Consider the following 16,662-nt stretch of genomic DNA (forward strand, 5'->3'; position numbering starts at 1 on the left):
TACACTGGGTTTTAATGCTTTAGAGAAAGTCAAAGTTTTTTTTTTTTTTATTCAGGGTTATGGGATATGTTTTAACATTTCACTCATTCATTTGTTCACTATAATCCACTACGTGTAAATCTAACGTTGAAATAAAGTTCAAGCAAAATGTGTGAAATGTTTGTTCATCTATTTTGTCTTGTGTCTTATTATTTGATGACATTTGTAGAAAGAATTGTTTGTATTACAGTGTATTTTAATATATTTATGGTGCCTTTTAATTATCCAATTATGTAAAATGACATTTGTGGTGATTTTAAACCAAACTACTTCTTCTTACGGCTCTTAAGTGGGCATTAAACAAAGAAAACGACTCATGCTGGTAGACGCTGTTTCTGTTCTTCATTTTGCTTCTTTTGATAGGTGTCATAATACGGTGAAAAGCACAACACAGTCAGTCATTCACATGTGAATAGACAAGGGCAAAGAGATCTGATGGCTTTGTTGGATGTCGTTTTCAGAGAGACACGCAGACGTATAGTCACATAAAAATAGGCTGAGTGACTGAGTCATAAGCTTTTCTATGAGACATTCCGAACATATTTATTCTTCAAAAGATCAAAATGCAAAATTCAAACATCAGAATTTTTAGTTCCTTGCAATATATCCATGATATAATCTAATATATTAGTATAAAACATAATATAAATATAAAACATAACTGACATAAAAGTATTAATATATAAAAATAAGTTATACTTTATTATTATTATTAATAATAATAATAATCATTTCTACATATTTTTCAAATATATACTGTATGTGCCTATTATGTACATAATCGTTGCCCAGCACTACAAATAAATAAATAAATCAACCAAAAATACTTTTAAAAATAAAATGTGTAAAATTAAATATATATATATATATATTTTTTTTTGTATAATACCAAAGTATTTTGGTTGATTTATTTATTTATTTGTATATATATAATAAAGGAAATTCTGATTGTCTATATTAATGACATGTATTATACGTTATATTTATTCAAACGTTAGAGCCCTTTTTGTAATTTCCATTTTAGGCAAATCATTTATGGATCAGCTGTCAAAAAAGAATCACAAGAGTCCAAGTAAAGAGTCTCGACGCTGTTTCCCACGAACTAGTGAACGCCACTGCTCCCGCCCAATCAAACGCCAGCTCTTCGTTCACCTGATCACAGCGAAGCCATTTTGTCCTGAACGGCTCCGCCAGCGCATTCTTCACCAAACCGGAATAACATAGAGCTGACAGTTCGAACCACAGCTACAGACACAGCGACAGACCGGGGGTTTGTAGATACACCACCCCTCATTCAGTCCAGAACAATTCGACGTCTCTCGGTCTCACCACAGGCGGAACCGTGTCGTTTTCGCGGACTAAAGGGAGACTTTAAGCGGGACGGAAGGGAAGAGAACCAGGCATCCGGTTAGACGCGCTGGCTCACCGGGCTGGAGTCCAACTTGAGCCGGACACTTTCAGCTCTCCTCGTCGGGATGCGTGTTGGACTTGTTTTTAACAATATTAACCACTCTTTTTAAAGATTATGTGTTATCTAGGAATAGTTTAGGCTCGGGGTTGTTTTTGTTAGTATTTGTGTAGTAGAAGAAAGCTGGAGCACTAATTCAAGCTTAGATGTGATTTATCTACTCAGCTGGCTGGGATGATAGTTTAGGTTGTCGTTTAGATAAGTCGCCTAAATAGATTGGTTACATAATACGTTTGTCTTGTTACCGGTATTGTTACATTTTTGAGTTAATCCAGCTTTCTTACCGTCTCTTTGCCAAGTCTCTCATAGGGTTTGGTTTGTACGTCTATGCATATTTTCTCAAGCAAACCTGTCAGAGTTCTTGACTGGTTAGGTCTTGGTGCCAGTGTAATAGTAGGTTTATAAAGGCAGGAAAACCACAGAACAGATTTGCCTATCTAATCTCGAGCTAGTCTGTCCGTGCTTCCCATATCCAGTTTTCTTTTAAAAGGTCTGTATTGTTGAGGCTCAAGCTGGCTGACAGGTGATATTTTCTCCCTGAATCCTCTGAGCTGGCCTGACTGATAGCTATGACATTTTCCAACAGTTGTTTTGTATCTTCAGACTTCAATGCTACCAGTATCTGCTCTTGGTGCCAATGTTGTATGAGTAATATTAGCTAACAAAAGCTCAGTTCGCCCCTCCAGATTAGTTACGGCATATCTAGTTGTGACATTTTTACTAGTTAGGTCAAGTTTTCCTTCCTTTTTTTGCTACAAGTGTATGAATTAGTGCCAGTTGACTTGGTGGCTGGTTCGAAACGTATCAAACTCAACAGTTTGTATCGAGTGTATTTTTGTAAAACGCTTATACTAGATACTTAGTGGAAAGACACACCTTTGCAGTGAGACCAAGTCAAGTTTAGTGGTCATTTTTCGTATCTCAGAACTGAATAAAAATGTCAGGACAGTCCATCACAGATCGCATCGCAGCGGCCCAGCACAGCATGACTGGATCAGCCATCAGCAAAGCCGTCTGCAAGGCCACAACGCATGAAGTCAGTGGACCCAAAAAGAAACACCTTGATTGTGAGTATGCCAAAAACATATTTTATTGTTATTGACACAGCATCTTCACAGGTGATTTTTAAAAGCTCAAAGTCTTACTGCATCCCTGGCATGCAGTTCCACTAGCCTTGCACATCCTCAGCTGTCTGGACACCAGTGATGAATTGGAACGTGCTCGTGATGCGAATGCTGATCTGTCTTTGGACACGGTCAGTTTGAGAAGCTGATGCCACTGTAATGTGGTAGTATACAGTCATTCATGGGATTTGTGGCCCCATTTATTTTACTGTAATAATATGTGTTATTTCAGCAGTGTTGTGGAGGTTATGTCATCATGCAATCAACATCAGTGTATTAATATCTGCTTCATAATAAGCTGCCGGTCCGACTTGAATCAGTAAATGCAGCTGTCAGGGATTCTGATGCGTCGTGTTTGAAGTCATGTGTTGTGCGTAATATCTTAACGCCTTGTGTGATTCCTCTTTAACAGTCATCGTCGAGACGGTGTGGGAGCGGTGAAGGTCAATACAAGCGTGTGTGCAGTGAAGCATTGAGTCATTGATTCTTTTGACAAAAGCAGAGTTAATGCAGAATGCAGCACGTCAGTTTCATCTTTGCATAGGCAGTGTTACAACATAGAGAAAGAGATCGAACAGACGGCCACTGAAGTATTTGCACGACTATATTTGATATACTGAACATAGATAAATGTTTCTAGGTGCAAAAGGCTCTTTGTCAAGGGATTTGTTATGAGTCCTTTAACTGCGGAAGGCTGGCTGATGTGCTGTAAAACCCTCTGACTTAGCCACGAAAATGATAAAGTCTGATTGGGTTGTTGTGTGTTTGTGTCTCTGATTCATCAGTGTTTGCAGAACAAAGCTTCATGTTTAGTCTGGATTTGTTTCCTGTGTCAGCCACCTGTTATGCGGCCTAGCAGCTAGACTAGAGTGTGCCGAGTGGCCAACTTCAGCGCTTCTGGTTTATTCTTGCAAACACTGCATAACACAATATTTTTTGTAACTCTAACACAACACAGAATTACTGAAGGTCAAGTGCTGCTAGCTTCCTCTTTCTGGTCAACGCAGAGAAGTATTATTATCCAGAAGCATTACTTGCTTAAACCGGTTCTTAGAATTGGGAAATTTCAGAAGCCTGACGTGTGTTGTTTTGCTTTCTTATGAAGACAACATACGTCATAATTATGTATTAGGGATGCATTAGTAGAACTTTGGTAATTGAGATTAGACATCCTTTTTTAATCACACTTAAATTGGTTGATATTGGAAACTTAAAGGGACAGTTTGCCCAAAAATGAAAATTCTGTCATTAATTACTCATGTTGTTCCAAACCCGTAAGACCTTCGTTAAGATACTTTTGATGAAATCTGAGAGCTTTCTGATGCTCCATAAACAGCAGCATGACATGTTCAGGGCCCAGAAAGGTAGCAAGAACATCAACAAAAAAGTCCATTTGACATCAATGTATCAATCGTAATTTTATGAAGCTACGAGAATACTTTGTGTGTGCAAAATAACAAAACAAAAATGTGCTGCTGTTGATGTAGAACACGCATGCGCTGCATCTGTTTTTAAAAAAAAAGTATTCTCGTAACTTCATAATATTATGGTTGAACCGCTGATGTCACAAGGAATATTTTGTCAATGTTCTTGCTACCTTTCTGGGCCTTGAACGTGGTAGGACACTTGCTGTCTATGAGAGTCAGAAAACTCTCGAATTTCATCAAAAATAGCTTGATTTGTTTTCCGAAGGTCTTATGGAACAACATGAGGGTCAGTAATTAATGACCGAAATTTAATTTTTGGGTGAACTATCCCTGTAATCGTGAATATCCCTTAAATGTGATCTTCAGAGAACCTCAAAAATGATTTGTTTTATTTGTTTATTTAGACAAAATAGTATTTGTTCATCAGTTATTCACCATGACTTTAGATGAATTATTGGCTTATGTGTATCAGCCAGATTTTTTATATCAGTGCATCATAGCTTAGAATAAGCCCTGCGTTTATCCATTGCATTTTCATTTTTCATTCTGGCTGAAGCCAATCTGTCAGACTGGAAATTTAGATAGCTGACAAAGAAGTTGATCTGGCATTTTTTTTTTCTTTTGAAGCTTCTATTATGATTTAGTTTTGTCCAGTTTGCATTCACTTTCCTGTTCTGTGCAAACAGCAGTGAGATTTTTACTGAGTCAACAAGCAGATTTTGCACTCTGACCTCTTTGGAAGCAGTGAGTGGGACACTTGAGCCTTATTGTACTGAAATCTGTGCTGGGTCTTACATTCAAACCAATAAACTAACTGGGGAACTGATACAAAAATTACACCGCTAATTTTTCAGATTTCTCAGTTTTCATTAATTTACAGGTCCTCTGGATTGATGTTTCACACAAAAATGACAAGCAAATCAACATATTCTGTCTTGTTTTAATTTACATTTGCGACGTCAGGTTGCACTAGATTTTAACAGCTTACTGGGAAACTGTTAACTGAGAGAGCTAATAGCTTTGGCAAAGTTTACAAGGTTGGTAGCATTACATTTCTGACAGCTCTTTCAAACTGTTAGTAGTAGAAGTAAACAAAATATCCTCAAGCACAGCTGGAAATTTTATTTCAGAGTTACACGCTCCTTAAATACTGAATAAAAAACAAACTGTATTAATTTTAGCTATTGGTCTTTTAGCTTCTTTCTGCCTAAGTGGGTTGAATTTGATAAAATGAGCAGTTTCCAAGTAGCTGAGTAGTTTTATATTGTTCTTATAAATATATATTTTAGGTCTTTTTTTTTTATCTTATCTTCTTGTAAGGCGGTGTGTCTTTGGCTATTGTGTTGCACTTTGTGTTATTTTTTGAGTGCCTCATCGAGTGTTGCATTCTCATGATGCACAAGTTAAAAATGTCAGGTGTCAGGTTAAAAATAGTAAAAAACAAAACAAAACAAAACCTTGCATTCTGTTCCATTCTATTGCTTTCCCTCTAGCTGTCTTTGAACTCAAAAACTCCAAACTTGTTTAGGAGAAGCAGCCTAATTATTGTATTGGGCTTCTTTTTCAGCAAACCCACAAGACTGATTGATTTTGAATGTATAGTTTTGCACATGTCTAAACCAGACATTACAGCCATAGTTAATAATCGTGAGACTATTCAGCAATCTGAGTCTGGAGTGTGTCAGGGTTAAAGGTGAAGTGCTGCTGATTTTGAACCAGACAGCTGAAATGATGCTGTGCAGCAAAGACAAAACAGGCATTCTCAAACATGTCTGGGGAAATACCACCCAGCCTTTCAGAATACAGATTACCCTTCAAGATCCTTGGTCCACTGTTTACAGCCATCAGCTCCGCAAGAGCAAACTGCTCTGCAGATAAGTAGCTTTTACTTATGAACTCATTGTAATTTTGTGGATGATGGATGTAGTATTGCTTGAGAAGCCAGTAAGGGGAAATAGACTCAGGAGCTACGGTACTTAAACTGATAAAAGAGGATGCCTTTGAAGCACAGCTTCAGTAATGGAGTTTTTTTTTGGATGGAGAAGCAGTTGATCAATGTTTGCTAAGCATCATTCAGTGTGAGGACACAACTGCTCCGCTTTAAGAGAGCTTACACATGCTGCGTGACACATTGCTTCTGTTCCCCTCACGCTTATAGTGCTGATGTGGCCTATTTATAGCTGCTGAGGGCCTTTGGCTCTGTTTGATAGCTTGTTTTGTACCTTATAAGAGCCCTTGGCTGCTCTTCTGACATCTCTGCAAAACCAGGGACTTATTTACGACGCATCTCGGAGGAGAGAATTCTCAGAGCTCTTTTTTTTCTTATGCCCATATGTGCAAAACTATCTATTTTCAAAAATTGGATCCATAACTATAAGCTTTTATTGCACAAGTCTATCATCATCCTCACAAAACAGACCCAAATATATAGCATAATAACAGGAATATTTAAGCCTGAGAGTATTTTTGTTTTTTTATGAATTTAGAGATGCAAAATGAAATAAAACTATTAAACTTTCTGTAAGCTAAAACCCTCTCAGAGAAGTTGTCTCTAATATAAGTTATCTTGAAAGCCTTAAACTTATTAAAAAAATTTAAAAACAAATATTTAATAATAAACTAGTTGCCATTCCTAATATGCTATTTTGGACAATAGACATTAATGACTTGAATTAGATTTTTCTAGCCTTCGTTGCCTTAACATTTTCTCTGGCTGTGTGAGAAATAGAGTGTGGACTGATCTTGTATATGATTGTGTGGCTTTCTTTTGTCCTTTTTATTATAGACTAGAGCTTTACAGAATTCTACAAGCTGTGCTCCCAAGTTGCTGATTAGTTGCAAAGCTGTGCTGGTGAAAAAGAGAAAAAAAGAGAGCGAGAGGGAGAAATATGGGAATGACATGTGAGGAATGGCTGCGGTATTCCACAGAACTGTGTCACTGAACTCACTGTTCAGGAATCCCATATAGGCCCTTTTACAAAAATGTCACTGTCATCACATTTGCGTTCCCAGAGCGCTGATCGAAGACCGACCTCGTCTCACCGCATCTCAGCTTGAATGTTAGAGGACCATCCACCAGACCGACCCCAAATAAGCATAATTTCCTTTTCCAGCACTTTGCAATCACAGCAACAAGGCCGTCAACACACAGCTGGGAAGGAAATGGAGGCAGAGATACAGACATAGCAAACAAGCTCTCAAAAAGGAACCTAGCTATTTTTAATAGAGGTCCCAGGTTCCCCAGACAGAGGGAGCACAGACGTTTATTTGGCGAAGAATTCTCCTTGCCGTTCTCCTTCGAGCTAGCTGAAGCGGTTAGCCGATAAAAGACTGTTTGCGCTCATTAAATTCAAAACAGTTTGCTGTTCTTATCTGCAGGTTATTGAGGTTAGCATTTGTTTTTGAGCGTAGAGAAAAATCTCAACAGGTCTGGAGGTCCTCTAATCTGACTGATCAGCTTTTCTACAAAGGAAACTACAGTCTTTTTGATATATATTTTTTTGTAGTTGTAATAAACCTTTTCGTGCTCTTCCGCTGGAGTTCTGTCTTGTCAGTAAACGTGGCTGCACACCACACAACAGAAATTGCCTAGTGGTTACATTGTCCCCTAATTACCATTCAGAAACCCATTTTGTGGCTCTTTCAGATTCTGAATTTGAATCTCAGGACAGTAAATCTGGGATGATGGAAGCTCAAATACTCATTGCTGTTTTGGGAATCAGATGTCTGGTTTGTGATGCATTAATATTTTATTGTGCAATCTTTTAGTAACTAGCTTCTCATTCATCTTCATTAGTCTTAACTGCTTTGCACAAGAAGTACCGAACTTGCTACTTTACTTCATTGTGGAGCCATAAAATGAATGTATGCACATTGACGTGTACCATAGTTCCACTATTTTTATTAGGCGCTTTTGCACTGGAAGAAAACTTTTCATAGTTCCTAGAACTACTGGCAGAAGTTCCCGCTTTTTGGCGTGTTTGCACCGCAGGAACAAGGAACGTGTTTAGTTCTAGGAACTCCATTTGGGGGAACTAAGTTGGCTCCTACTTCAGAGTAGGGTCTCAGATGGTTCTAAGTGTACGCTGGTTGGCCAAACACATATGAAACGCCGGCCATCTGGAATTTTTTAAAATGCAGTGTAAAAATATTTACTTCATGAACATGGAAAATAGCTATTATAACAGCATTTAGCTGCCTGTTGTCTGCAGCGTTGTGTTCTTTTCTTAGCCTTGATCATATGTAACATCGCAAGTTGTCGTAAGAGATTTAGTCAGATTTTTGTGCTTTTTTTAAAGTTATATTTTTGGCCTTTAATGGACAGGACAGTAGAGAGATGACATGAAAGTACTGGGCAGAGAGAGGCGAGCGGGACTGACAAAGGACCTCGAGACGGGAATCAAACTTGGGTCGCTGCGAGCACAATTGCACTATATGTCGGCGCACTAACTACAAGGCTACAAGTGCCGACAGGTTTTTGTGCTCTTTTAATCGCTTTCTCCATTCTCCGATTGTTGATGTTTGTTAATGCCGAAAATAAAGACATCACTGTCGCCCGTTTCAGAGTTCCTGCTGCCAGTGTGAATCCAACCAGGAAAACGGCCCAAGGGGGAATTGGTTCTTTGGGAACCACCATGCGGCTAGTTCCTAGAACTATGTGGTGCAAAAGCACCTATTGTAGCACAAAAACTTACCAGACTGACTCCTGGTCTGTCTATTTTCCCAAAAACTCTTATGTAACTAAATATATTGATCTTTGCCTGAGAGTATTGTGCAATAAAGCATTGCAATACTTTAAAATGTCAATTCCCACTCCACATTTAGTGCATTATGGGCCAGTTCTCTTGGAAGTAGGGGTCACGAAGGACTGACCTGGAGTCAGTGATTAGTACGGTTGGAACAGGTAATTAGCATGGCAGCTGTGGTAGTTCAGAGGTGAGCACCAGCTCCGGTCTTCTGGCTGACAGCTGGACAGACTGTTAGGCCACCTGGTCAATTTACTTCCTCGTACACACACACATACGGACATGAGAGGCTTCCTGCCAAACTTCCTGTGCCTCATCAAGGCTCAATCCTGATTAATTTGTAAGCCCGGGCAGTGCGGGCACTGCAGAGCATAATCATGCTTTGAATCAAAAGCACTTTAATTTGTAATTTCGCTCATTTTTCATTCTTGCATAGAGCTGGTTTTTAATCCAAACCAGTCTCCGCCGGCCAATTATGGTGGTGATGTGCGCATTGGAAATCCAAGGATGTTTTGTGCCACTGTCATCTCCAACTGGTGGCAGGCTCAGCCCGGTATGGGTGTTTCCAATGGGTTTCGTTGTCTGTCAGTCTAACAATAAGACTTTGACACAGACGGAGAATAGATGGGTGACCTCATTGCTTATAGCCTCTTCATTTGCTGCACTGCAGTGACATCACTGGGCCACGGTTTTCTTCCACCACTTCTCTTGGATTTGATTCTCGCCGCTGCACCTCATTTCGTGCACTGGTGCACACATCTCAGCATGGAGCCATGCAGGTGTGTGTGTTTGTAAGGGATAACGTGGAAGTGTGATTGTCTGTTTTAGTGAAAGACTGTCAGAAAGTCTATTTAAAGGCTGTGGTGTGAAACGCTAGCTTTCTCAGTTACCCTAGGAATTTATTTCTATGATCATAGTGTGTGACACTTAGAAGCATTGTAGGAATAAATTGGAGATTAGTATTGATATTGCATCACGATTTAATTTGATTGCATTTGAACCTAGAAGGATTTTAGTTTCTCTTGAGCAGTTTGTCAAGTACTGCATCTCAAAAGCTGTTTCCATCCAAGTTGTGAAGTTTAGTTTACACTTACATAACATTTTGGTTACATCATTATTATTAAATAAATATAAGAATAAATTAATAAAATGTCCAATGTTTTATATATGAATAAAATATATTAATTAATAAATGTGTTATTGAAATAATGTTTATATTAAAATAATTTAGAATAATAATTTCTAAATTACCAGAGCAGCGTGTTTTTGGATAAATATTTCTGGAACAAAATTGCATGACTGCTCTTGCCAAACCGGGCATTCTGCTCAGAGTTGTTCACGTCTTCAGACTCTGAATTATTCACATCTGTGTCAACACTTTTGACGTCAAAATGAATCTGTGTAATTTGTGTAATCAAAAGACAAAACCACAGTACAAGAAGTAGCAGTTTAGCAAGACATTAGTTGTCCGCTAGCTCCATAAAATTGTATTGTTTGTCTTACATTTATTTTCAGTTCATCTTTAGTTATTAAGAAATGAAAAGTGGTAAGTAGGTTAATAGTAAACAGAAATATTACCTGATAACTGCTCTCCTGCATTTGAAGCTGGTCAGGTGGTACAAGTCAGAGCTATCTGAAAAATAAGTTTTGAGTTTTTATTATGTTTTTATTTTATTATGAGTTCAATGAGGACGAGACTGCTTTTATGGTAATTCCAATACTGTGTGAACTCACCCTGTGTACAATAGAATTTTATGTGCAAAAAATATATCCACATTACGCCAGTATATATTTTTAATACACATTTTAGACACATACACATATTGGCATCTTTGTTTTTATCATCTAGAATGCAGGTCTAGGTCTAACTGGACTGGGAAATGCCCATTTAATAGTTTTTGCTTATTTAGGCAGGGTATATGTTGGCTAAAGTAAAAGCCAAAAAAAAAAAAAACGGATGCATGTATTTTAAAGGACTAGTTCACTTCCAGAATATACTTTTCCTAATAATTTACTCACTCCCATGTCATCAAAGATATTCATGTCTTTCTTTTTTTCAGTCAAAAAGATATTGAGGTAAATTAAGAAAAACATTGCAGGAAGAAAAACATTTCTTCATATAGTGGACTTCAATGGGAGCCAGTGGGTTGAAGGACTAATTTGCAATTTCGGTGCAACTTCAAAGGGCTCTACACAATTCTAATCGAGGAATAAGGTTCCTATGTAGTGAAACGATTGGTTGTTTGCTAAAAAAATAAAAAGTTTAAATTCTTTTTAACCACAAATGCTCGTCTTGCGCCAGGTCTGCGATGCGTGTCTATGACTTCATTCACTGCATAATCAAGTTGGAAAGGTCATGCGTGGTTCTTTGTCTGTATACTCCGGTTCAAAAATGTAGGGTAGGGCGATAAACTTCAAAATCGGCCAATGTTTTTTTTTGTTTTTTGTTTTTTTTGTAAAGGGTGTTTGACTTTCTTTGCATGTTTGCTTTGTAAACACTGGGTTGGTACTTCTGCCTACGTCACACAAGACCATTACAACATGACTATGTAATGTGCAAATGTTATTTTTTTAGAAAATGACTAATCATTTCTCTTCATAAGACTCTTTTTACTCGGCTGGGATCATGTAGAGCCCATTAAAGCTGCATTGAAACTCCAATTTGAACCTTCAACCCACTGGCTCCTATTGAAGTCCACTATATGGAGAAAAATCCTGGAATGGTTTAATTTCTTTTCAGCTGAAGAAAGAAAGGCATGAACATCTTGGATCTCAAAGCTTAGATCCAAAGGTGTACTATCAAAGTGCTTCAAATTGTCAGCAGGAATGGGCAGTTTCTTGCTCATTTTCCCTCTGTTATTTGTGCCTCTCTCAGTCTTTCTCCGTTTAAGACAATGGACTTTGTGATCAATACCACCAAATGTGTTCTGTTTAATCTGATTAAATCAGCACATATCCTCACTTCAGAAGAGTTTTTCACTCTCTTTCTCTTTCCTTCCCCCTCCCTCCCAATGGAGCCAATCAGCTAGGCTCTCCTCCTGACCATCATAGAAAAAGAGTGCTGGAGCAAAAGCCATGGTGCAGTTCAGGACTGGAGAGAGAGAGAGAGAAATGGGTGAAAACACTGCTGAGCAGGCAGCCATCTCGTAACTCATCCCCCAACAGGCTGCAGTATGTTTTTAATAGTAGTCACAGTGCGTGAATATGCATTAATCTTGGGAAGAGAGGCTGAATAGCTCAGTGGAGTTGACTTGAAACTTCAGGATTGCACACATATATTAATGCTGTTTGCAGTACTATTACTATTGCTCACTGTAAGTACTAAACTTTGGCACATAATTTGTTTGTGGTACGGGCTTGAATGGTACCTCAAAATGTGCCTGTGTGTGTTATTTCTTTTCTAAACGATCAGACTTGCATTTCTTTTCTTTCTCTGGCGGGTGAAATCAAAGACATAAATATAAGGAGGGACCTGAATTTAAACTTTAACATGCAGCGCTAGGGCTGGCCGATAATTTTTTTTCATATCAGTCGGTATCGATAATTATCACAATGTCAAATTTTTCTTTCTTTCAAGTTTAAAGGCAGATTTTTGCTACGTTGTGAAAGCTGTAAAAACCAGATGGTTAATTGTGGTTTTTAACTCTTCTTTATAGTCGGAAAATGACAAACACTTACACTTTACACTTTTCCTGTCATTTTTCCTTAACAAAATAAATATCTCAATAGAAAACACATAATTTCTTAGTTCTGCATGTTTTAATAAATAATATTGTTTTAAATCAAGAAACAGGTTTGTGTTGCCTGATAATATTAATATATTTTTTTCTCTTAGAAATACACATTTGTGACCCTGGACCACAAAACCAGTCATAAGGGTGAGATTTGAATAAATAAGCTTTCCATTGATGTATGGTTTGCTATAATAGACCAATATTTGGCAGAAATACAGCTATTTGAAAATCTGGAATTTGAGGGTGCAAAAAAAATCTAAATATTTAGAAAATCACCTTTAAAGTTGTCAAATGAAGCTCTTAGCAATGCATATTACTAATCAAAAATTAAGTTTTGATATATTTACAGTATGAATTTTACAAAATATCTTATGGAACATGATCTTTACTTAATATCCTAATGATTTTTGCCATTAAACAAAAATCAATAATTTTGACCCATACAATGTTTTTTTGGCTATTGCTACAAATAAACCCCAGCGACTTAAGGCTGGTTTTGTGGTCCAGGGTCACATTTGATAGTAGCTTGAGTTAGGATGCAGATGTAGATTTATGTTTATTATCAAAATTTTATATGGTTTGCATTTGTAACTATTAGTGCAGCTAATAATAATAATAATAATAATAATAATTGTTCATTAATTGTAATCAAGGTAAAAAGTTCAGTTACTTGAGATTTTGATTTTAGGTCAATGCCGGTCCTATTCCAAACCCGGTCTTCTGAGAAACACAAAATAAGATTTTTTGCTAAATCTCTCTGTTCTTTTATTCGTTCAGTGAAAGTCAGTGTTGTTTTGGACCCCAATGACTTTGATTTCATTGTTTTAATTGTTTTTGTCCATACAAAATATTTTATCAATCTCTTCCACAGAAGAAAAAAGTCTTGAAAGTTTGGAGCAACATAAGAATGAGTAAATGATGACAGAATTTGATGACGGATCCTTTCAATGCTGTAAATTATACAGGGAAGCTTCTAACGTTGTTAATTATGAAAATGTTCATTTTAAAAATTAACAACAGGGCTCAAATTATGCTGCTGGTGTATTTTTCTTCAAGTCTTCAATTCAATTTGATCTAATTTAAGGCCATAGAAAGTCTTAAAAATATTAAGGTGTAACAAGTCCTATCATTTTAAGATGCTCTATGAAAAAACAGAATTACAATCACAGACTAATGTGATTCTTGAACTTCAAAAGACTGTCATGGCTTGCGCTATCATTAATTGCTTACATAGATTTTACTATTATTTACTTTTTTTTTTTTTTTTTTTTTTTTTTTAGCAAAATCCAGTATTGTTTGACCTGATTCATAAGTATTGGTATGTTATTACATGAACCAATTTTAGTACATATGTAAATATTGAATAAAACATGTCTTTAAAGATGTATTTTATGTATGTTTTATGTATTTTAAATTTGCAGTTACCCTGTTTTGTGCGCCCCAGCACGTTAAAGTAAAATAATCTGAGATGCATGATTTATTTTAGGATTGTATTGGTTTGTTCTGTAGGGGCATATGGATTTAAATTTATTTGTGCAGTTATTAAAGTTTCCTAAATTTTAAACCCAGTGACTTGTATTGCATTCAAGGTACATTTTATTAGTTCATGCGTTCCCAGGAAATCAATATTTATTTAACAGATATAATAACCATTTCAACCAATAACTGCTCTGTCAATGCCAGCTGAAGGAAATCTTAAATTGAATTTCTGTGTTTCACAGAATTGTATAAAAATTATTATAAAGTTCCTCTATGTGTGTATGAATTACACCACAGAGGCGTATCTACACACACTCCACACTGTAGCGCATCGCATCTTCAACTTATAGGCCATTTGTACTTCGCTGGCATCCTATAAGTGTGTTGTGTAGATGTATAGCCCATACTGGTGTACTGTCTCTTTTGCCAGATCCTTGTGATTCATCATCAGACTCCAATTGGGAGCTGCACTACTTACTACTAGAACTCCCTATTAGAACAACAGACAGGCCCACAGGGCCGAAATCTGACAGATACGGAGGAGTCGTCTCCCTCATTACCTGCTCTGTGTGTGAAAAGATGTTTCTCTCAAGGGAAGGGGGTAAAGAGATTTGCCTTTGAAGAACAAAAAAGAACACTATGGGCTGTAGGAGGAATGTCTTCATTATGCAAACAGGACACAACAGAAACAAGAGTTTTTCGAGCCTCTGATGGCGTTCAAGAGATGCTGTTTTCGGATGCGAGTATGCAAAGCAAAACTGGGATACTGCTGCATATTTAAAGACGTGACGCTCTTTGGATCTTCTCTTGTCTGCGAGTGTTGCATAACAGAACGGCTGGGTTAGAAGCCTGTTTAACCCTCTGTGTAGCGTACAGAGAGAGATATTATGAGAGTCCGCTGAGATCTACTTCCATTAGCACCTACTGCTGATGCTTTAATGTGTGTTTCATGCAATGCAGAGGCCCTGCTATGTTTGTGTCCAATCTGTTTTTATTAGAACATCTTGTGCGGGATCTTTTAACTGTTCGAGATGTGAATCAGTGATGTGTATTGCTCTAACATGTGCCCCATGTGTGTTTTCAGACTTGATCCACTGCACCAACGAGATGAATGTGAACGTGCCCCAGCTGGCCGACACTCTCTTTGAAAGAACCACCAACAGCAGCTGGGTTGTGGTCTTCAAAGCGCTCATCACCACACACCACCTAATGATGTATGGAAATGAGGTGAGAGATTCTGCTTTGGTGCTTCATCCTTTTTTTTTTTTTTTTTTTTTTTTTTAATGTGGCCAGTAGCATCGTCAGCGTGACACCCTTCTGCGCTGGTACCATTGAAGATCCAGCTCGGTCAAATTGACCCTACATGACAAATCACACCTCAGCAGTCACAGTTTTGCTATTTGTGACCGTGTGTGTGTGTGACACATGGTGACAGAAAAAGCATTTTACTTTGCCGTTCTGTAAATCTGGTGTTAAGCTGCAGCAAATCTGTGGTTGAAAAAAAGAAAAGTGTTAAATGAGTCAAAGTGACCCACAAGAACATGAAAGAAATTAACGAGTGGCACTTCTAAGCCCAGCTGCATGCATAAATCTTCATCCAGGCGTGTTCATCATGTATACATTAGAATTACATTTTCCTAGTTCAAAGCAATTGACCCTTTGAGACCTTATGTATGTCAATATTAATATTTTAAGTATTAATATTTTTAATATTTTACACTACCATTCAAAAGCGTGGAGTGCTGATTTTTTTTTTTATATGTAAAACGTAAAAAAGTCTCTTTTGCTCACTAAGGCTACTTTGTAAAATGTAAAATACAGTACTATAAAAATACAGCAATAATTTAATACTGTTATAATTAACTGTTTTCTATTTGTATGTATTTTAAAATTGCAATTTTCAGCAGGCATTAGTAACCTGAAACCATTCTAATATACTGATTTGGTGCTCAAGAAGCATTTCTTATTATTATCAGTGTTGCCATGACACATTATTTTTTTTTCAGGATTCTTTGAGGAATAAAAAGTTCAGCCTTTACTTGAAATTGATTTTTTTTTTTTTTTTTTTTTTTTTTAATAACATTAAATGTCACTGCTGTCACTTATCACTTTAATGCATCCATGCTGAATAGAGGTATTAATTTCATTCATTCAAAAAAAAAAATACACATTTTCTAAATCAGATGCAGATCCAATTTCTGATTTGAGCCACATTTACCTGCAATGTCAGTGTATCCCATATATGTACATATATAACTTAAAGGGGTCATGAACTAAGAAATCAAATTTAAATGAACCATGTAGTTTTTTAGGGTATGTCACAGCAGCTGATTTTTAATTAAGCATAACTGTTAACCAGTCATAGCAGTGGGTGTTTACTTGTGAGTCTTAAATGTGCCCTGCCTATAAAAAGACCGTTCTGCAAAGAGACTAAAAAACAGGATAGAAAATAGTTTATTACTTCTAAATGATGTTTTTTGATAGAAAATCATTATAAATGAACCTCAAAGAACATTTATAAAATAATAAAAAAAAATGCAGTTCATAACCCCTTTAATATATTTGTTCTCATTCTTAGTTTTTGTATCACATATTCATGGAGGACTGGTGCGTTTTGAAACCAAAATGAAAAACACTCATGAGCAC

The 16,662-nt window shown here is 37.0% G+C and overlaps 1 protein-coding gene across 6 annotated transcripts in view; it reads left to right on the top strand.

Annotated features, from left to right (window-relative positions):
- The first annotated feature begins 1,193 nt into the window (after positions 1–1,193).
- The window catches only part of si:ch211-200p22.4 (phosphatidylinositol-binding clathrin assembly protein), a 64,044-nt gene continuing 48,575 nt past the window's right edge, over positions 1,194–16,662 (top strand). For 3 of the 6 annotated variants that reach the window (XM_051115436.1, XM_051115437.1, XM_051115441.1), the window contains exons 1-2: positions 1,195–2,574; positions 15,101–15,243. In XM_051115436.1, the coding sequence (XP_050971393.1) occupies positions 2,445–2,574; positions 15,101–15,243 (273 nt within the window). In that variant the 5' untranslated portion in view covers positions 1,195–2,444. Of the gene's footprint in view, positions 2,575–15,100; positions 15,244–16,662 lie in introns of all 6 variants that reach the window. The other 3 variants (XM_051115438.1, XM_051115439.1, XM_051115442.1) reach the window with 2 other exon arrangements.

This window comes from Labeo rohita, chromosome 7 (genome assembly GCF_022985175.1).
Source record: "Labeo rohita strain BAU-BD-2019 chromosome 7, IGBB_LRoh.1.0, whole genome shotgun sequence".
NCBI classification, from domain to species: domain Eukaryota; kingdom Metazoa; phylum Chordata; class Actinopteri; order Cypriniformes; family Cyprinidae; genus Labeo; species Labeo rohita.